At 34.0% G+C, this 21,563-nt stretch overlaps 1 protein-coding gene across 11 annotated transcripts in view; it reads left to right on the top strand.

Annotated features, from left to right (window-relative positions):
• The window catches only part of Pum2 (pumilio RNA binding family member 2), a 75,020-nt gene that overhangs the window by 28,608 nt on the left and 24,849 nt on the right, over positions 1–21,563 (top strand). For 5 of the 11 annotated variants that reach the window (XM_085690860.2, XM_085690861.2, XM_085690865.2 and 2 more), the window contains 10 exons: positions 496–683; positions 1,455–1,621; positions 4,443–4,713; positions 4,934–5,027; positions 8,516–8,641; positions 11,646–11,788; positions 13,402–13,537; positions 14,856–14,999; positions 15,123–15,413; positions 19,818–20,054. In XM_085690860.2, the coding sequence (XP_085546986.1) occupies positions 496–683; positions 1,455–1,621; positions 4,443–4,713; positions 4,934–5,027; positions 8,516–8,641; positions 11,646–11,788; positions 13,402–13,537; positions 14,856–14,999; positions 15,123–15,413; positions 19,818–20,054 (1,797 nt within the window). The remainder of the gene's footprint in view (positions 1–495; positions 684–1,454; positions 1,622–4,442; positions 4,714–4,933; positions 5,028–8,515; positions 8,642–11,645; positions 11,789–13,401; positions 13,538–14,855; positions 15,000–15,122; positions 15,414–19,817; positions 20,055–21,563) is intronic. The other 6 variants (XM_085690862.2, XM_085690863.2, XM_085690866.2 and 3 more) reach the window with 4 other exon arrangements.

Here is a 21,563-nt window from a genome sequence, read left to right as displayed (position 1 = left end):
TTTTGTTGTTGTTGTTGTTGTTGTTTTGGTTTGACTCTTCTTTGCGTAAGCTTTTATCACTAAATAAAACTCATATAACTGTGGGAGAAACAACCCCACAAAGTTGTCTTCTTCTGACGTCTTACCTGTTTTTTTAAGAAGCATGCTTTAAGACCAATGAGGCGGTTCAGCTGGTAAAGGCACTTTGTGCAAGCTTGATGACCTGAGTTTGATCCCTGGTACTCAATATCAAAGTGGAAGGAGGAAACTATAAATAATTGTCCTCTGACTTACACATGTGCACGCATGTATGCACATATACACACAAATAATATATCATTTGAAAAAAAGATGTCCCGACTATGCAGAATGAAAAGCTGTTTGTGTATAACAAAAATATTACACTAATAGGAAATACTGATTTATTTATTTATTTTTAGGTTGATATCTTAATTTGTATGACCGTATTTTACTTGGCTTAAAAGTAAAATTCTTTTGTGTTTTTCTTTCAAACAGATCATTCAATGTCCCAGCCTATTATGGTACAGAGAAGATCTGGACAGAGTTTTCATGGAAACAGTGAAGTAAATGCAATTCTTTCTCCGCGCTCAGAAAGTGGAGGCCTTGGTGTGAGCATGGTAGAATATGTCTTAAGTTCCTCTCCTGCTGATAAATTGGATTCTCGATTTAGGAAGGGAACTTTTGTAAGTATTTTGAGCAGAAGTTTAGTATTTTTTGTTGTTGTTGTTGTTGTTTTTGGTTTTATCCATTTATTTTTACTTGCAAGTGTTCATTGCAAATAGTATTTGGTAAAATTCAGTATTTTCAGTGATTTTTGTTTGCCTTAAGATTTTTTGCTCTTTTGATTTTGGTATGAGATCTTACTGTATAACTTTGGCTAGCCTAGAACTCACTGTGTAGACCAGGCTGGCCTTGAACTCACGGCAGTTGTCATGCTCAGCCTCTCGTGTCCTGGCATTACAAATATGGACCACTGTGTCCAGCTTAATTATCAGCTTATTTTCTGTCCATAGACCTGAAAGGAACTTTAAAGGTATTTGCCATTAGTTTTCTTCACTTAGTTCACAAAGTTCATAAAATTGTAGAGTAATTGTAAGTGTATTTTAACTGTTAACAAAAACCAAATCATATTTTAAAGCTTTACAAAATTAGAATTCTTACTCCTGATAGTATTTAAACTGAAACTAAATCAATTATGTGTGAATTAAATATTGTAATCTAATTTGTGGTGTTACTGCTTTTCCTGTATCGCTATAGTTAAGGTTGACTTAGCCCTTCTGTTATAAATGCCTAGGTTTTACTAATTTTTTTGGCCTTTGCTAAATTAGTTCACTTAAAAAAATAAATTATTGATTTTATTGTTACATGCCCTATAGGGTAGTTTTAGGTCACCTTTTGGTGTCATTTTTTGTGTTTATTAAGTATTGAGAATCAAACAGATTCTTTTTCCTCAGGGTACTAGAGATGCTGAAACAGATGGACCTGAGAAAGGAGATGAAAAAGGAAAGGCTTCTCCATTTGAGGAGGACCAAAACAGAGATCTTAAACAAGATGATGAGGACTCTAAAATAAATGGCAGAGGTTTGCCAAATGGAATGGATGCCGATTGCAAAGATTTTAAGTAAGATTTTTAACCTTTTCAAGAAGAAAAAAGAATCTCTTTTAGGGTGCAGTTAGTTGTTGTAATTTATTTTGATAGTTTTCCTATTTAGGGTTGCCTTATTTCCTTAGTATGTTGTGTTAATCTGAATGAAATTTTTTTGTCGAATTAATGAGCAAAAATCATTAAAAATTCTCAAAATAGTATCTGAAACTGGGTGTTGTGTTGGAAGAATAATGTTAGAGGCTGTGATTACTTTTTGTCGACTTTGAATTAAATTAGAGATTTGTTCTTTGCTAATTAATGAATTAGAGGCTTAATATGATTTTTCCCCCTTCCTTCCAAGTTGTGCTTGAGTATCTTCCAGTGGAATTTTTCTCTTGTATTGTTTTGTTAAATGCTTCGCCATCCCAGGCCATTTGATTTTTTTTTTCTCCCATCTTAGATATGTGAGGCAAAATTAGTTTAGGAACCAGTGGTTTTTCATAGAGTATGTGAATTGTGCTAATACATAGTTGTTCCTTCAAATAGAAAATGTTTACCTTTTAAACTTGGAATCTTGAAGGTTTTTATTATCCCCTAGCCGTTAAATAACATATTTTCGTTCATCTGTTGTTTTTTAGAATAAGCATTGCACACGTACTGTAAGCTAGAAGCTTGATGCTTCAGACTGACCTCTGCAGCCTCTGGTAGTGGTTGAGCTTTACCTCATGGGCCACTGAAGTAAAAGCATAGTTACTTGGTGCATTTTAGATTCCTGCATTTTCTGCCTCAGTAACTGTTAAAGTTCCATTTTCTTCTGTTCAACATGCAAAAAAGCATCCAAAACCAGTAAACCTCTTTTGATAAGAAAGAAATTTAATGTTCTTTATTTAGAACCTTTTCCTGATTTTACTTTTCTGCTGTTATGTTTTAGTGAAGGTCAGGCATTTAAAACTCAGTTGATTATATATTTATAATTGAAGTGTTAATACACCATTAACTATAGCAAGAAAATAGCACCACTGAAAGCATGATTTTTTTTTGTTTGTTTTCTGCTTTTGCTGTATTGAGTCATTTTATGTGAAAGGTTATTTCTCCCTGTAAACATTAACATGAACCCAGTAGTTGTAGCACATTCCTTTGATCCCAGCACTCAGGAAATATAAGCAGGCGATCTTTATGAGTTTGAGATTAACCAGGGCTACACAAAGAAATCCTGGTTCGAGGAAAAAGAAAAAGGCCACCAAAAATATGAACTACTGTTTTAGTATTTTTGTTCCATTAAGTTTTTATATATGTGCTTGATTTACCAATTAAACAAAAAGTATCAGTTACTACTTGACATGTAAAAAGGCTTCAGAAGAATAGTTACTAATTGGTCTCTTTTTCAACTTTATTTTTTAAACTTAAATTTGTAGCAATGCATATATATATATTAGTATATAATGCATAATATATATATATTACTGAAATAAAATGGAAATGAATGAAGTTTAGGGCCACTTCACCTTTTCTAATTGGCTGATTTGAAAGAAATCCTGTTTTGTTTTCCCTTATGTTTCGAGTGGGCGGGTTAAAAAAAAAAAAAACTCTAGCCGTTGTTCCGATGCATTGCTAAAAGTGAAAAACATTTGTAGTATTGCAAAGACAGTGATTGACTAGAAAATAGCATGAATGTTTAAATGCCTAATGAACTAATCTTATAATTAATAGTTACTTTGTAAACTACTCAGTATATGCTAGCAAATTTCGACTGATGTAGAATACCTCAAATTAGGGTTTGTTAGGTTTGATGGCATTAAGTTAAGCGCCTTATTGCCATTAACCTTACATACTTATGCTTTGCTTGTGCTTTGAATGAATACATAGTTAGTTCCTTAAAGCAGTATACTTGCAGGAAGTGTATATGTAGAAGAGATAAGTTGTAATTGAGGATTAAACATAATGTAAAAAGGATGTGAGGATCCATCAACATGAAGGATGTTGATGCAAAGGGAAACCAGTGCTGACATTTTAATCCAATATTAATGGATTTCTTGGGGCACTAGGGGAGAAGCCATAGTATGATAGAGAAATGTTACATTTTATTTTGTTTATATAGAATTTGTGTGTGTGTGTGTGTATGTGTGTTTTATGTACTTTAAGTTTTAAAAATTTTCTACATTTATATATCTTTTTGATTGTTTAAACAGAAATAACTTGATGATTTTTAGGTAACTATTATAGGGGGCTTTTGAGAAGGCAGGCTGGTTGATTGGCTGCTGTTTGCTTTTTTTCCTGTTCTTTCTCACTTTCATTCTTTTAGTTATAAAGAGTTAACCAGTCATATATTCATTCTGATTAAGGAAACAGGCCCAAATGATAAAACAGAAATTGCTTAGGAAACCCCAGAGTCATAAGTCAGCCTTTTGTTTTAGTTAAGAGTTCTTTCAGTAATTAAAACCATAACCATGATGTCTGGTTCTTTTTTGTTTTGTTGTTGGGTGGGTTTTTATTTTTAACCTTTCCATATTTGTCTAGTAGCTTGTTTTTCTTACTTAATTTTTGTCTATGATTTTAGACAAAAGTTTTAGATGGTATAGTCCTAAGTTATAATAATGGACAACTTTTCTTACCTGCTCTTAACCTGTATGGTTGAATTAATATGATATGGTATTCAAATTCATGTAATAATAAAAATATTGAAACTATGTCAACTCTTAATCAGTTATTAAATAGAAAAAATGTGAGAAATGTAATGGTTGGTGGCTCAGAAAACCTGTATTTATATGTTGGGGAGCATTTGTTTTTTCACACTTTACCAATTTACCCTTTGACTTGCTACTTTTACCCATAGTGCTTTTCTGTTTCCTTTATTTAGTCGTACTCCTGGAAGTCGTCAAGCCTCTCCAACTGAAGTAGTTGAGCGCCTTGGCCCCAGTACTAATCCCCCAGAAGGATTGGGTCCTCTTCCTAATCCTACAGCTAACAAACCACTTGTTGAAGAATTTTCAAATCCTGAAACTCAGAATCTGGATGCCATGGACCAAGTTGGTCTGGATTCCTTACAGTTTGACTATCCTGGTAATCAGGTACCCATGGACTCTTCGGGAGCTACTGTAGGCCTTTTTGACTACAATTCCCAGCAGCAGGTAAGCATACTTTTTATAAGAATCTCTTTAACATTTTACTCGTGTAACCAAAGTGCTGTGTGAATCATTAACATGAGTGATAGGGGTTTTGACAATGTTTTATTAAAGTATCATTATGGCTAAGAAAGTTCTTCAATAAGTGTTTAAAATATTCACAACTTTCTAATAAGAATTGTAGTGTTTTGGTATTAATCTTTGTATTAAATATTTTTCCTGATAGCTCTTTCAGAGGACTAATGCACTAACAGTTCAGCAGTTAACTGCAGCTCAACAGCAGCAATATGCATTAGCAGCAGCTCAGCAGCCACATATAGGTAAGTCTTTATGAATTACCCTTCTGCATTATTGTCAGAAAAATCTTAAGTTAAAGTATATGAAATGTTTCTATTTTTATTTCTTGATGTGATAACATTTTGTTTATTTTAAAAACATCTTTGAGGTTAGTAGTAAAAGATTGCATACTACAGATTGATTAAGGGAGGGAATTTTTTTGATTTTCCTTTTTTTGTATTTGGTTAAATATCTATAATTTAGGCCTGCAAAATTGTTGGGTAAAGGTGTTTGTAACAAAGCCTGACCCAAATTTAATCTTAATCCCTAGGATCTATGGTAGAAGGAAAGCAGCACCAGGCCCTACAGGTTGTCCTCTGACCTCAACATGTGTTCTGTGGCAAGAAAACACACACACATACATATATACACACAACATACATTTTAAAATTTGAAAATCTATACTTAATAAACCTACTTCAGTTTCTAAGATTTTTTTCAGTGAATAGTTAAGAATCAAATGCCCAGAAACAAAATGTTATTATTTATATCTACTATCATGTCAGAATGTTTATTTTTAGAATTATTCAAAAACAATAATCCTAAGAGATTTTCTTTAAAATATTTGGCTTTTTTGATACCTCGCTTTAACTAATGTGAACTAACTCAATTATATATTTATTACTGATACAATTCAAGCCTTGTACATGTTTCGTTGTCTATATTAGGTTAGTTTTATCTTTGTTTATTGTTTTACCTGTCAAGTACACATCTTTACTGTTTCTCAACATAGATAAATCCTGCTAATAGCTGTTTTGTTTTTCTTCTGTCAGCTCCGATTCTGACTTTCTTTCTTCTAATTAGAATATAGAGTGAGATAAAATGGTTAAATGCAATATAGTTGTGGACTTTTTAAAGGGTAATTAAAGTTTTGTGAAATTCAGCCAGTATGGAGAATTTCCTTATACCCTTCTATTTAGCTTTTTAAATAATTACAGTACATTAGCTGGGTGGCAGTGTGGCATGCCTTTAATCCCAGCACTCAGGAGGCAGAGGCAGGTGGATCTCTGTGAGTTTGAGGCCAGCCTAGTCTACAGAGTGAGTTCCAGAATAGTCAGTCTACCCAGAGAAATCCTGTCTCAAGAAAACAGAGAAAAGTAATTATTATTGTACAATAAAATAGGCAATATGACATTGTTACAGTACATAAATTATTTTGTATAATCCCATCACTCTAAATTTGTCTGTCTGCTTTTGGATAAATTTGATTTATTATTTAGTTGGAAAAGTTTCAGGTATTTTTTTTGTGGTGATTTTTGTCGTTTTGTTTGTTTGCTTGGTGCTGGGGATTGAATTTATGACCTTCTGTGTGGTTCTTGGGTATCTCCCACTGAGCTGTATTCCCAGCCCACAAGTGCTCTGTAAGGACCGACTTGTTTCTCTTCCTTCAAATGTGTAGTATTCTTGTATTAGTGCTGCTGACTTTGTAGGATTTTTACAAGGATTTAAATTTATAATTTCTTCCTAATTGCAGTATCTATTCTGGCCTCATTTCTTCTTCTTGGACCTTCTTTATTCATGTGTTTAATTCAGTCCTTCTCTTACTGTTGAAAATGTAGTGGTTCTTACCTGCTCGTGAAATAGAGGTGTTTGTATTGGTATTTTATGGTATCTTTTTATTTCACAGACTGTTGGTCTTTGGATTTTGTAAAGTTTTTGGAGGGATTTTTTTTGTTGTTATTATTGTTGTTTTGGGGGGTTTTTGCTTGGTATCAGTTTTAGAATCATCTAATCTACTTTCAGAAGATCAGATTGGATTTTAAAAATGTACTTAGGAAAAATTAACGTGGCATAAATTACCCTTACTAATGAATGCAAACTGTCATTCTTTTGTTCAAATCTAGAGGTCATGTGGTCAGTTGGTAAAGTGCTTGCCTAGCATACGTGAAATCCTTGGTTTGATTTCCCTCAATTTCTTTTCTTTTAAAAATTTAATGTTTATTTATTATTTGTGTGTATGTAGGTTCAGTTCGTGTGAGCAGGTGCATGTAAGTGTCCTTTGAGCCCATAAAAGGGTAGCAGATTCCCCGGAGTTTGTGTAGTATAGCTATGATACTGGAAAAGAACTGTATCCTCTCTAAGAGCAGCAAACATTTAATTGCTGAGCTAATCTATACAGCTCTTAATCCTCAATTCATAAGTGATATCAGTTTCTTGTGGTTTGGAGTTGTCAAGTTTTGTTACCATAATACTTGCTTTAATGAAATGAATTTAAGAAAATTTGATTTTTATGTGTCAGAGTTCATTCAGTAGTTGGTACTGTTGAATTTAGTTGATCTGAAACCATCTTGACAGCTTGATGAAAATTTAGGAAACCTGAATAATTTGAAAATATTTCTAAGGAAGTATAAGCTATCAAACTTGATTTACATGTATTTGTTTTGTTTTGTGAGACAGGATTTTTCTGTGTAACAGTTCTGGGTGCCCTGGAACTCGATTTGTAAACCAGGCTGGTTTCAAATTCACAAAGATCTGCCTGTCTCTTCCTCCACATCCGGAGTGCTAGGATCAAAGACATGGGTCACCACTGCCATGCTTTGCTCAATTCCACATTTTAATCTTAGTTCCAGTTTTTTACATTGGTATGGTGCATATGTTGTTTTGTATATGGTAGTTGTCAGTGCCTAGATGTTCGATTAACAAGAATGCTGCAAATACATAGTTTTTTTTTATCCTTTTTGTTTTTTACTTAGTCTGTATGGACTTCTGTTAAATTCAGAAATAAACTTAAAAGTCAGAAATAAACTCAAAGTCTCTCTTTTAAATTCCTTCTTGTTTCCTATTACCTTAAGGACTACTTAGGATGAATCTGGTAGTTCTTGATGAATCTTGTAGGTATAGTTCCAGCACTACTTAGTTTTACTCTGTAAGTTTTTTACCCTACCAGCCACTTACAAAGTTTGTTAGATACTACTTTTCTCTGTGCTAATAAAACATATCAGGCTATATTTTCATTGGTAATTTATTTTTCTGTCAGTTCTTCACTAAATTCTTAGCTCAATTATGCTAAAAGTTTGAATGAGAAATAACTACTGAATAATAATAGATCTAGATCCAAAAACTTAACTTGGTTTTTTTGTTTTTTGAGGCAGAGTTCCTCTGTGAAGCTCTGGCTCTTCTGGAATTCAATTCACTATGTAGAACAGGCTGGCCTCGAACTTGAGATCTGCCTGTCTCTTCCACTTGAGTGCTGGGATTAAAGGCATACACTACCAATGCCTGACTACTATATATTTATTAACTAACACTATATAGTCATTTCATACTTTAATATTATTTCATTTCATATATTTAATATCTGTAAAAGCCCTATAAAACAGCTGGTGTTTTCTGTTGTGTAAATGGGGTTATTCAGAAAAAAAAATTGAACTCTTAATCATGCATGGTCCCACTACAGATTTAGAATAGAAATGTTTTTACCTAGTGAAGAAATACTTTACATTTTTATTATTTCTCACCCTTTTAAATATAGCTGGTGTATTCTCAGCAGGCCTTGCTCCAGCTGCATTTGTGCCAAATCCATATATTATTAGTGCTGCTCCTCCAGGGACCGACCCGTATACTGCAGCAGGATTGGCTGCAGCAGCAACATTAGCAGGTAACTTGTTGTTCATCATTGTTACTTGTTATGAATTTAGTTTTAACCTTGATGTAAGTTTTATTTTTGTCTATGAGCAATTTGGCGTTCCTCTGAGAAACTAATATATTGTTAGTAGTTAACTGAAATTTGCAGGGAGTTAGTTTATTTTTCAACTATACTATTACAGAGCAGCAACAAGGCAGCAATAACACTTTTTCATCCCTGTGTCTAGTTAGTTGGTTTTTATTTCTGGTTTGCAACTTAGAAGTCTTACAATGTGAACCATACATCTTCCTTTGACTAACCGATCCCAGTACTCATAAAACAAAGTGACATTATTTTTCAGAACATAATCTGGCGGTAGGTGAAACTCTTGAAAAGAATGCATATCTATAAAAGTTTCTTAAGCATTAGGAAGGAACTTTACTGAAAGTTATCCCTGTTAGCCAAAGCTGTATTAACTGCTTTTGATCGGGTGTAGTCTTACTGATAGAACAATTTGCTGGCCTTGTGTAAAGTAATTGGGGGAAAGTTGATTTAGGTTGAATTGACTACAGATAGAGAAATATGTTCAGTCCTTAAGTATTGTTTATATTGATTATAAAGGCAAGACTGTGTTGTTGTCATTCTTGGATTGACTGGCATGAGTCTGCTGGTGGAATTTCAGAGATACCATCAATGAAGTGATTGTCACCAGTTAGTATTTATGACTGTTGGACAGTCCATCTTTTTGTGAATTTTCAAACTTAAGACATTGCTTTTAAAAAATGAAAGAGAAACTAGTTTCAAATTCCTATTTGCTGTCTGGTTTAGACTAGACTGAAAGAAATCTGTACTGTGTGATTCTATAAGAATGTGCATTTTCTGGTACCATTTAACTGAATATTAATATGTTAATGTTAGTAGACATATGTATGCATTACCTATAGGACTGAAAAAAGCAACTTCAAGAGGTCATTTATCTTGGGCACTTTTAGTGCTATGAGTGTTCAGTAGAAATGTATTTATTATAAGACAGAAAATACAGTTTACCAATTTTTCAGATAGCCATAATACAGAAGTAAAGGAACAGATGAAAGTACTTTAGTTTTAATATCTAATCAGTATTTTAAAACTATTAATAGATATTGCACTGTTTTCATGCTAAATCTTGAAAATCCTACTATACTTGTAGAGCACATCTCAGGACTCTTGCTCAGAATCCCACTTGTTTCTGTCTATATTGACTAAAGACTCTTGGTAGTTTGAGTTTGTTTTCACTGTTGAACTTTTTTTTTGTTTTGTTTTGAGATTTTTGTTTGTTTGTTTGTTTTTTGAGACAGGGTTTCTCTGTAGCTTTGGAGCCTGTTCTGTAGCTAGCTCTTGTAGACCAAGTTGGCCTTGAACTCATAGAGATCCACCTGCCTCTGCCTCCCAAGTGCTGGTATTAAAGGTATGTGCCAACACTGCCTGGTTTACACTGCTTAACTTCTTTGTGATTTTTTTTTTAATTTTTATTTTTTTTAATGTGCATTGGTGTAAAGAAAGGTTTTAGATACCCTAGAACTGGAGTTACAGACCAGACAGTTGTGAGCTATCATGTAGGTGCTGGGAATTGAACCTGAGTCCTCTGAAAAAATAGTCCATGCTTTTAACCACTAAGCCATCTCTCTAGTCTTATGATTGTTGTGTTCAAACATCTTCACTATATAGGTTGTGTTTAAATTGCTATCTTTATTTAGAAATATATTTTGTCTTTAAGTTTAGAAGAGATTTTAATTTTAGTGATTTGTTCATTTGTGCTGGGCTTTATTTTTTTCTAAACAAGGTGACGTTGGATTTTTAAAGTAAACAAGTTAATTATCCTAATTTGATTTGACATGGTATCAGGACATCTCTTATTATCTGTCAGAAATCGGGACATTTACTCATTCCTTTTTTGGTGGGCTCATCTTTTATTCTATATAATCTATTAGATATCAAGTAGAACAGAAGCATTTCATTTTGTTTTCCTAGTTTGCTTTCTTTCTTTTTCTGGTTTTTCAAGACAGGATCTCTCTGTGTTGTCTTAACTGTAGTAGAACTCACTCTGTAGACCAGGCTGTCCTTAGTCAGAGAGATCCGCCTACTTCTGCCTCCCAAGTGTGGGGTTAAAGGTGTGTGCCACTGCTACCCGGCCTAGTTTGCTGCTTTCCTTACTCTTACTTTCTTTGCTTGAATCATCCAATTCTTGTCCTAACTACTACTTTCATTTTTCTGACCACATAGACACTAATGTTTCATTTGTTTTCTTAAGATTCTCAATTGCTTGTAAGGATGGTAGCTAATTCTGTTTCAAATAGGAAAAATGAAAAATGTCTTTAAACTGAAGGCTTACAGCTCAAATGTTGTTTCTCACCAAGTTTGTTCACTAACTTTTTACAAAGTAAAAATTTAAAATTTTTTTAATCAGCAAAAAATTTTTTCAATTAATTAATTTTTGAAAATTAATTTTTTCAATTAATGTATTATCTTTAAGAAGCATTATGGTTTTATGGTATCTAATGTAGTACCATATTATCTGTGTCTATACTAGACCCATATATTGACAGTCAATACTTGTGAATGATAAAGTGTGTCATTTCATTGATAGCCTTTAATTTTGTTTCAAGTCAATTTAGTAAGGCCACTGCTGTCATTACTGCTCTAGTCTTTGACAATCAGTACTCAGCTGGGGATGGAGAAGATAAGTACTTGTAAGTACTATGGAAGCTGAGGCAGTACATTAAGAGTTTTGAGACCAGTTGGCTATAGACTGAGACTCTATTCAGTTTAACAACAACAAAAAGAGATACTGTGATATACTATGATACTATATCTTAATAGAATCAAAGAAAAAAAAAAGAATGTGATGTAGCAAGTGTGGGTGAGCAGAAAAAAATTACAAGGATATGGTCAGCTCCTGAGTCTTAGACTTGTGTCCCTTTATAATTTATTAGTAACTGAACTCATATATAAAATCTAGTGACTTTTTTTTTCTTTTGGTGGGGCATGTGGGGTTTAGGTCCAGCAGTGGTTCCACCTCAGTATTACGGTGTTCCGTGGGGGGTGTATCCAGCCAATTTATTTCAGCAGCAAGCTGCAGCTGCGGCAAACAACACAGCCAATCAGCAAGCAGCATCACAAGCTCAGCCTGGACAGCAGCAGGTAGGCCTCTCTTCATGAAACAAACTGAGAATTCTCTAAATTCTTTGAGTTCCTGGTATTTAAAAAATGTCTCTTTGCTCAGTAGGTAGCATGGTATATATAGTTGATGCAAAATTAGTTTTTGTTTTTATATTCTGATCATCATTGTTATTTTACTTTCTTCAGATGTCTAGCAATTTTAAAACTTAATTTCATTACATCTTAAAAAGTCGTTGGGGGGCAGTGGTTGCACACACGTTTAATTCCATCATTCCTGATGCAGAAGCAGACAGATCTCTGTGAGTTCAAGGCTACGGTGGTCTACAGAGTGAACCAGGGCTATTACACATAGAAACACATTCTCAAACACCAAGCAGGGGGGAAAGAAAAGAAAAGAAAAGGATACTGCTAATCCACCTGAACTGGTGTCTCTAATCCCCATCACTGAGGAATGAAGGTCAGTCCATCATGAATAGTGAGACCTTGTTTGAAGAAACAGCAAAGCTCTACATTATTGATGTCCATATCAAAGAGCTTTGCTTGCCTTAGATATTAAGTAAAAGGCGAAAAATATTTGAGTGCTTTACATTTTTAATCAAGAAAAGGTGAAACCATTTCACTCTAAGTTACCTTTGATTTCTCAAACAAATTATTAATTAGGTAGAGTTTTTTTGACAGGGTTTTGCTATATAGCCATGGAGGGCCTCACTCACAGAGATCCTCCTGTCTCTTCCTCCAGAGAAGATTATCATATTTCAGGCCTTTCCAAAAACTAGGATAAATGTAAATACATTGTTGGTAAGTATGGAAATTCTTTCTCCGTATTCATCTTATTTCTACAAAAGCAACTTAATACTTTGTTGTTTGCTTGGTTGCTAATTTTTGCTTTGAGTTTTTAAAAATATTTGTAATGATATAGATGCTCTGTAGAAGCTATTGTTTAGCTCAGCCATTGTATATCATATGTCATTATTATTTCTTTTAGCCTGTATCTTTAAGCAGATATATGTTGCTGACGAGTGTGTATACTTAGGTTGATTCCTCTCTTCCCTGAATTATTTGGATATTTGTAAAATGTATTATTAATTTCATCATGGCTGTGTTGCTTTATATTTTTCATGTGAAGAGTTTGTGTTGGAATGAGCTACAACTTCCCTGGATTCCAAAATTTTGCTTTGAGGGTTTGCTTGTTTGTTTTGGTTCAGTTTGGTTTTTTGTTTGTTTGTGTTGTTTCCTTGGTTTTTTTTTTTTTGCATGTTTTTTTTTCTTGCTATGTCACAATTTCAAAGACAAATCATTTCTTCCTTTAAGCTTTTCATGTCATGTTTCATTTTTCAGCTTTGGAAAATAATTGTAATAAGTTTTTAAGATTAACTATTTTTTCTTTAATCAGATGGGCATAAATATTAGAAATGACTGTTACCCAAACACCTAGGACCTCCAAGTTTCTTTATAGATCATTATAGTTAAGAACTAAATATTTCTTTTAATGATACAAATCATTTATAACTTTTCATGAGAAATCTACATTTCATTCTTCAAAGAAGATCCAAAATCTACTTGTGATATGTATATAGTTGTCTGAGATGAATTTGTTGTTATATTGCTTTAAGAGAGTCATTTGTTCTTTCTAGGTTCTTCGTGCTGGAGCAGGTCAGCGTCCTATTACTCCCAGTCAGGGCCAACAAGGGCAGCAGGCAGAATCACTTGCAGCTGCAGCTGCAAACCCAACTTTGGCTTTTGGTCAGGGTCTTGCTGCAGGCATGCCAGGTATATAAGTAGTTTGGTATATAACTGTAGTTTGGGGAGATTCTTTTTGCTTGATTGGGTGATTGGAGGTGGCGGGCAGAGCGCAAGAGATTTAAAATAATGCTTCTGAGTGGGAGTACTCTTTGAATCTTGTATTTTGGTTATAATGGTAAAATGTTTATCCCAATATAGTTCATTAACAAACTGAATTTGCCTATTTTTGAAGCTCCTTTGTTATTGTAATTTTACTATGACTTTGTTTTTGCATGGTCATGATAAAATACAGTTCAGAATTGCTGTGTTTCTGTAATTGGTGTGTTCCATGTTTTTGAAACTTGAGAGCATAAAAGGTTATTGATACATTTTTCACAGATAGCTGTGTAAGACAAGTCTTCTAGGAGAGAATTAAACCTTATAGCCCCAAAATGTCTAGTCATGGTTAACTTTTCTCCAGTGCGTTGAGCAGTATTTATTATATACTATCCTTGGGAAAATTAACAAAATTGTCACGTGAGTAATTTTGTGTGTTTTTGGTTCAGAGGAAGAATTCCCGTGAGAGAAACTGCTTAGAGGTGAATTTCACTTTCCTGTATTTTTAAATTATGTGAAAACGTTATCTGCCTTGTGCACAAGCCTACAGTAAAACTGTCCTATTCTTTACACGATCTCTAGAGTGAAAGAGAATCAGATGCCTGTGTGAGAATCTTCACAAAGAGACTCTTAGTAATATTTTAAGTTATCTGTTCATATTATATTTAAAAAAATGCTTAACTTCTTTTCAGGGGCGGAGGTTGTTGAAACAGGGTTTTACTATGTAGCTGTAGGTCTGGCTGTCCTAGAACTTTACTGTGTAGACCAGGCTGGCATCTGAATTCACAAAACTTTTTTAAAAATATTTTTATTTAATGTATATGAGTGTTTTGTTTACATGGATGTACTGGATCCCTTGAAATCGCTCATAAACTGCCATGAAGGGTTTAGGAACTGAACCCACATGTCCTTTGCAACAATAGCAAATGTTCTTAGTCTCTAAGCCATTTTTCTAGACCCTCTATTTCAAGATTTTAAATCAGTGCTTGCAAGTGAAAGTCTAAGAATATTGATAATGAGGCATTTGCTCTAAAATTTACATGGTAAACTTGTTTATAGACTCACTTCCTTATGTCTTTCAAGCCATTGTCTTCATAACTGACCAAATGGTAATATTTTTCTAATTTAGTTGTTGGTAACCTATAGCTTCTATTTTAAGGAAAGTAATTTTTCATAATCTATAAGTAACCGTTCATGTTTTCTCTAGTAAATGTTCTCATTAATCAATACTCATTTTGATGTTATCTAGGCTACCAAGTACTAGCTCCAACTGCCTATTATGATCAGACTGGTGCCTTAGTGGTTGGCCCTGGAGCAAGAACTGGCCTTGGAGCTCCAGTACGGTTAATGGCTCCAACACCTGTCTTAATTAGTTCAGCAGCAGCACAAGCTGGTAAGTATAATCGACATTTTTAGAAATGATATTTTTTCTGCAGTTTAATTTTTTTTTTAGTTAAATATATTTAAATATTCTTTTCTGGGTAGTTTCAAGAAGTATCTGAAATTTGTTTTGCAGCAGCAGCAGCAGCAGCAGCTGGAGGAACTACAAATAGTCTCACGGGCAGCACAAATGGTCTGTTTCGGCCAATTGGCACTCAGCCACCACAGCAGCCTCAGCAGCAACAGCCAAGCTCTAACCTGCAGTCTAATTCATTTTATGGGAGCAGCTCTTTGACTAACAGCTCCCAGAGCAGCTCTTTGTTTTCACACGGACCTGGCCAACCTGGAAGCGCATCTCTTGGCTTTGGAAGTGGTAGCTCTTTGGGAGCTGCTATAGGCTCAGCCCTCAGTGGATTTGGCTCATCAGGTAAGTTTGTTTTAAAAATGAGTATACTTTGCTAAGGGTGCTTGAGGTATTTGGGTTTTTAATATAAAGATAAGCAGTAAATACAGCGTAGGAGGGATAGGAATAAAGTTTGGGCCTTTTAGTTTAATTTCACAGAATTCCTGTCAGTCTTTCAGGATTTGTAAATGTTGAGCTCATTTCAGCAGTCCATCTTCCCATACTTCCAGCTTATAAGAATTTAGTACTCTAAATTTTGTAAACCACTAGCACTTTATTATTTTCCGTAATGTTGGAGGGGGTAAATACCTTGCCACCTAAAATACGGATAATATAACTACAAAAATAGTCATTATTGGGTTCTTTCGTACATTATTGCATTCTTACTAGATTTGGGTAGCTGATAATGATTTTCTCTAGTTGACATAACATGTAAATAAATATTGAAACACTCTAAACAGTCCTTTAAGAAACTACTAATATACTTAAATAATTTAGCCTTTTCATTAAAATTAGTATAATAGATTACCTCTTGTTTATTTTAAGAAATCACAGTTTTAAAGCATTCACATTAGGTAAGGACAGCTTACCCTAATTCTGTTGATGTAATTGGCCTTCAAGAAGACACAAATATGAATTTGAACTTCAAGGGATTTTTCTATAATCCAAAATCTTCAACATTTATATTTAATGCTCTAGAATCCTTAATACTTGTTTTCCATCTATTTTCTTAACACTTCATATTCTTTTTCTGATGTGGAAAATGACAAAACTGGGGCTTTGGGTATAGCTCAGTTGGTAGAGTGCTTGTCTAGCATGCACAACACCCTAGACTTGATCTCTAGCACAGCATAAACTGGGTGTGGTGGTGCAGGTTCATAATTCCAATACTTCAGAATCAGAAGTTCATGGTCATCTTTTGTTATATAGTGAACTTGAGACCAACCTAGCTTCATGAGACCCTCTCTCCATCCCTGAAAAGAAAGAAAATGGCAAAACTAGTACAGTACTAGTTATCAGATGCTTGCCATTTTACTGATGTGCCTTCTAAACTTTTAATATTCATCTTTGTAGCAGAAATGACTAGAACATTTATAAAATTGTAGGGAATAAAAGGCATCTTCGGTTCCAATGAAACATAATAAAGGAGTGCCATACTTGCCTAACAAAATTTCCTGAATAATGAGCACAACTTAGGGCAAATATGGTGAATTTGGGGATTGTGTTCACTTCTTTTTCCATTTTATTTTATGTGTGTGGGTGTTGTGCCTGCATGTATGTCTTTGCACCACATGTGTGCAGTGTCCTCAGAGGCCAGAAGAGGGTGTCGTATCCTCTGGAATTGCAATTAGAGTTGGTTGTGAGCCACCAAATGGATGCTGGGTTTCCTCTGAATGGGCAGCCAGTGCTCTTAGACATTGAGCCAACTCTACCACCCAATCCTTTAAATTTTCTACTTATTTCATTTCTTTGCAGTTTATTATTTTAATGTCCAGATGATGCACTCATGAGATTCATTCTTTGATTCTAACTCAATTGAGACATTATCCCCAAAGAATCCTAAATATTCTGAGGAAAACTGAAAGAACATATATCTTAAAATAGAAATATCCTGGACACAACATATAGTTTCTAAACTCTATAGATGTTATTCCCTTATTCTTGGAGGTGGGGAGTGGAACAGCTTTGAGAAACTCCATATTCCTATCTCTAATATATTACTGATGCTCTGGTGCAGATTTTTAGGTCACTCAACTTGGTTCTCTCAGATTCCCATTTGTCTTAGTTGAGGAATTTCCCCTTATTTTAAGGCACTGGTCTCAGAACTAACCTTCATGCCTCTCACTTTATTGTGATGCCTGGTCTGGGAAATAAAAGTCATTTAACCCTGCTTTTAAGAACAATAAATGCACATAGCTCAGCATTAGAGAAGTTTTCTAGCGTGCATTAGGCCCTGGGTTCAATTCCTAGTACCATGTAAAAATGAAATAGAAATTTTAAATTAAAAATAGGGACCTTACACTTGACACTTGTAACTGCCTCTTATTAATCAAATTCATCTTCGCCATTCTTTTCGACATTTTGTGAGAATCCATTTAAGTGCTATATATATTATTAAAACAGGTCTGTTACCTCCATGTCACACAATGACACACTTAAGTGGAAGCTAAAATACATAGTTGTCCGTTTTTACATCGATTTTTCTTAAAAATATTACAATTTTATTGTTGAGTAGTGTTAAACACCCCAACTTATAATACAGTTGGCCAGGGAGTGGTAGCCACTGTAATGTAGCAATTAAATCACCCTTCCCATTACCTGTTATTTCTAGAGTGATATTTTAATTGAAAGTTTGATGAAATGTCTCATGCATAGTTGATGAATGAGTAATGATTTTAGCATTTGTCAAGCTTCTTAGTATTTTAGGTATGTTTCATTTGTCAATGTTGTAGGTAATTTAGATATAGAGCAAATTTTAAAGAGCTTTATGTTTTGAAGTAATTTCTGACTTTTTAAAAAAATATTTGTCTTTTTAAAAATATTTTAAAAAATAGGCCGGGCGGTGGTGGCGCACACCTTTAATCCCAGCACTCCGGGAGGCAGAGGCAGGCAGATCTCTGAGTCCGAGGCCAGCCTGGTCTACAACAGCTAGTTCCAGGACAGGTTCCAAAGCTCCAGAGAAACCTTGTCTCAACCCCCTCCCCACCCAAAAAAAATAAAGTTCAAAAAAAAATATTTTCTTTTTGGAGGGCTATTGCATGTGTCATAACCAGTTTCTTTTGCTCATTTGGCAAAAGAATGATAATGCAGCTGCTATTAGTAGAGAGCTGGTGTCAGCTTATCAGATAAATTGATTACTAAAATAGTTATCTTAGATAAATACAATATGTAATGAATGTTTAAAGCAGTCATTTGACAGTGTCCTTTTAAATTAGCATGTTTGATAATAGCATATATTGAAAATTTTTCCAATGCCAACTCAAAAAGGTCTACATTAAGGCTTAATTTAGTTTTACTATTAAAGTTTATATAACTTTCTTGCAGATTCTGATTCTCATATCTAACGTCTTAAAATGTGAACTTTTCCATAAGACATGGCCAGGATTTTAGAAACTGCATTGGCTATTATGAAAGTCAGATATTGCATTCTAATCTTTTGTGTGGTGCAGTGTCATAAGTCCCTGCCCGTCTTTTCTGTTTAGGTATTTGATTTTGACAAAAAACAGGGTAATCATGGTTCCTGTCTGTGTTACAAGCTCAACTTGGTTTACTTATGTTTTCTAATTGTTTTTCTTAATCCATACTGTGTATGACCTACTTATGCATGTATGACTTATTTATTCCTTGAGATGTAAAACCAAGATTAAATAGACTTTACAATTCCTCGGAAAGAATTGCCATATTGGTCCGAATATAGAGCTTGTCCTTAAACCTTATTTGTCACATTAAGAAATATTACTTGAAATTCTTTATTATATTAAAGGTATTTGGTTAAAAGAGATTGATACTTCAAAGTAAGAACTTTATTTGAAAACATGTGTTCTGAATGAGTCAGGATAGGAATTGGGGACATCCCCTTAACATTCTCAGTAAAGGATTTGACTTTCCACATGCATGCTGCTTTACAGACATATCTTGGATTATTCTGCGCATGCTCTACTAGCTAGCTTGGGGATTGGGAACTTTTAAATTGAATAAGGAGCTAAGGAGGCCAGTGCTAGAGTCTTAAGGAATAATGGGTCCTTGGGGGTAAGAAGTAAAGGTATGTCTTTGGTTTGGTATAATAAAGGAAGACATTGATTTTCCAAGAGAAAGTTTGGTGTTCAGGAAGCTTTTATTTAACAAATTATATGAACAATACTGAGAAGTTAGCTTCTACTTTTATTTCACAACCAACCAGTAATATTCGGGCCAATATGGACTTTAAGGGCTTCATTTTGAACACAGCTAAATTTCAAATAGATATGACTGGTGAGGGAAATTTATGAATACTACATTAATATAATCTTTTTCGACATTGAGTTGAAATCTTAAAAAACAGATTCCAGACATTAGAATAATACCAAATTAAACTTTATTTGAATTTATTTATCTTTATGTCCTGAAACAGACAGCTTTGCAATTCAGAGTTATTTTAAATCATACCAGGGTATTAAAGCACAGTAATCATGTGTAGTGGTAAATATGTGTGAAATAATGAAACATGACTGCTCTGTTAAGGATTTGCTTATTGATTTATTGGGGTGCATTTATACCCTTTTATGATTACTACATTGGTATATATAGTTATCACAGTAATTATATTCTCCATAAGGTTTCTAAAAATAATTATTGTGATCACTTCTATTATTACCCAGCAAGAGTTGGGGATAGGTTTTATTCAGTTAACACTGTATGTAATTAGGGTTTTTTTTATTTCTTCTTCAGTTGGCAGTTCTGCAAGTAGTAGTGCCACAAGGAGAGAGTCTCTATCTACTAGCTCTGACTTGTACAAAAGATCTAGTAGCAGCCTAGCACCCATAGGGCAACCATTTTACAATAGTCTGGGATTTTCCTCCTCTCCAAGTCCAATAGGCATGCCTCTGCCAAGCCAAACTCCAGGACATTCACTTACGCCACCGCCATCACTTTCATCACATGGATCCTCATCCAGTTTGCATTTAGGTAAAAAAAAACCCAAAACCCTTTTTATTTGTATGTATACATGTATGTGTGTTTGTGTGTGTGTTTATAATATATGTAAAATATTGAATGTTGGATAAAACATGCCAAATTGCTTTTGCTTTTAGATACTAGCCTTTTGAAAAAGTTCTACTTTCCTGAAATTCAAAGTGAGGGTCTAATGTACAGTAAGGTAAAGACCCTCTTCTGTATCTTATGTTCTTTTTATGACATACAACGGTGTGTTTTTTCATGTCTGTGCTTTTGATTTGTGTGTTTTAGAGCATCTGAAAAGTCAACTATTTATACATGATAGTGAAAGAAATTTTTACTATCGAAAGTTTTGGCACACTATAAGAAAACATTAATTACACAATAATGGGATGTAAGTAATTTAGGTAATTTAGTTTAGTACAGTGTTGGCCATTTTACCAAAAGGTTTTATCAGAGAATATCAGTTAATGTTTGTACATTAGAGAAGTTGATGGACTTATTTATTTTGAATATGTTAAGGGGAAAAAATGTTTTGAACGTGTTGTATTTCTACAGGCTATAGATTTAAGACTTTTATTTCTATTTCTAGTTAAAATTTCCACACCTTCAGATCATTAAATTGATGGTTACCCTTTATTCCTCTTTATGAAGTATTTGCCCATACAGATAACAGTATATTTTGAAGGATTTTAAAATATTATAGACATCACGGGCTGTATATGAAACCCTATCTCATTCAAAAACAATCATTGCTATTGAAATTGGGCTTCGATTTTCTTTTTTTTTTTAAAAAAAAATGCAACTGAAACTAAAGGGTTCTGTTGGCTTTATGTACTTGGAAGGAAAGATTTAAAATAGCTCTTTTTTTTAAAGTAACATTATTATAAATAGACTATAATTTAGTAATCCTCTTACTCTTCCCCAATATATGGATATATAACTTTTTCCTCAAGCTCATTTGATAGAGTAAATGTCCATATAAGAAAGGTATTTGTTGGCAGTGGTCATTTTAATTTATATTATTACATGGTGAGCTAAGTTTCTTTGTTAAAAGGTTTTTGTTCTACATCCCATATTCTGAAATTTTGCTCTTTGAAAGATTTGCTCTTTTGAATATGTTGAATATGTGCCAATTAGTTTATTCAGATGGAGTCCTGAGGGCTGCCTTGCAGCACTGTGGTAGCAAGCTTGCCTGGAGTTTAGCTTCAGCCTCAGTTATCACCTGTAACAGTCACAAGAGTTGTGGGGGGTTTATTCTATTGTTACCAGACTTTCCTCCACTCTAAGACAGGCATTTGAAACATGTACAGACTTTTGGAGCATAAGAACCATAAAAATGCCGGGTGTTTTGGTGCTCACCTTCTTTAATCCCAGATAGAGGCAGGCAGATCTCTGAGTTCCAGGCCAGCCTGGTCTACAAAGTGAGTTCAAGGGCAGCCAGAGTTACATAGAGAAATCCTGTATTGAAAAACCAAAACCAAAAAGAAAGAGAAAAAAAAAGAAAGAAAGCCATCAGAA

The sequence above is a fragment of the Myodes glareolus genome, chromosome 6 (genome assembly GCF_982192425.1).
Source record: "Myodes glareolus chromosome 6, mMyoGla1.1, whole genome shotgun sequence".
In the NCBI taxonomy this organism is placed as follows: Eukaryota; Metazoa; Chordata; class Mammalia; order Rodentia; family Cricetidae; genus Myodes; species Myodes glareolus.
The sequence above is the reverse complement of the archived record's forward strand: the minus strand, read 5'-3'. Positions and strand labels throughout refer to the sequence as shown.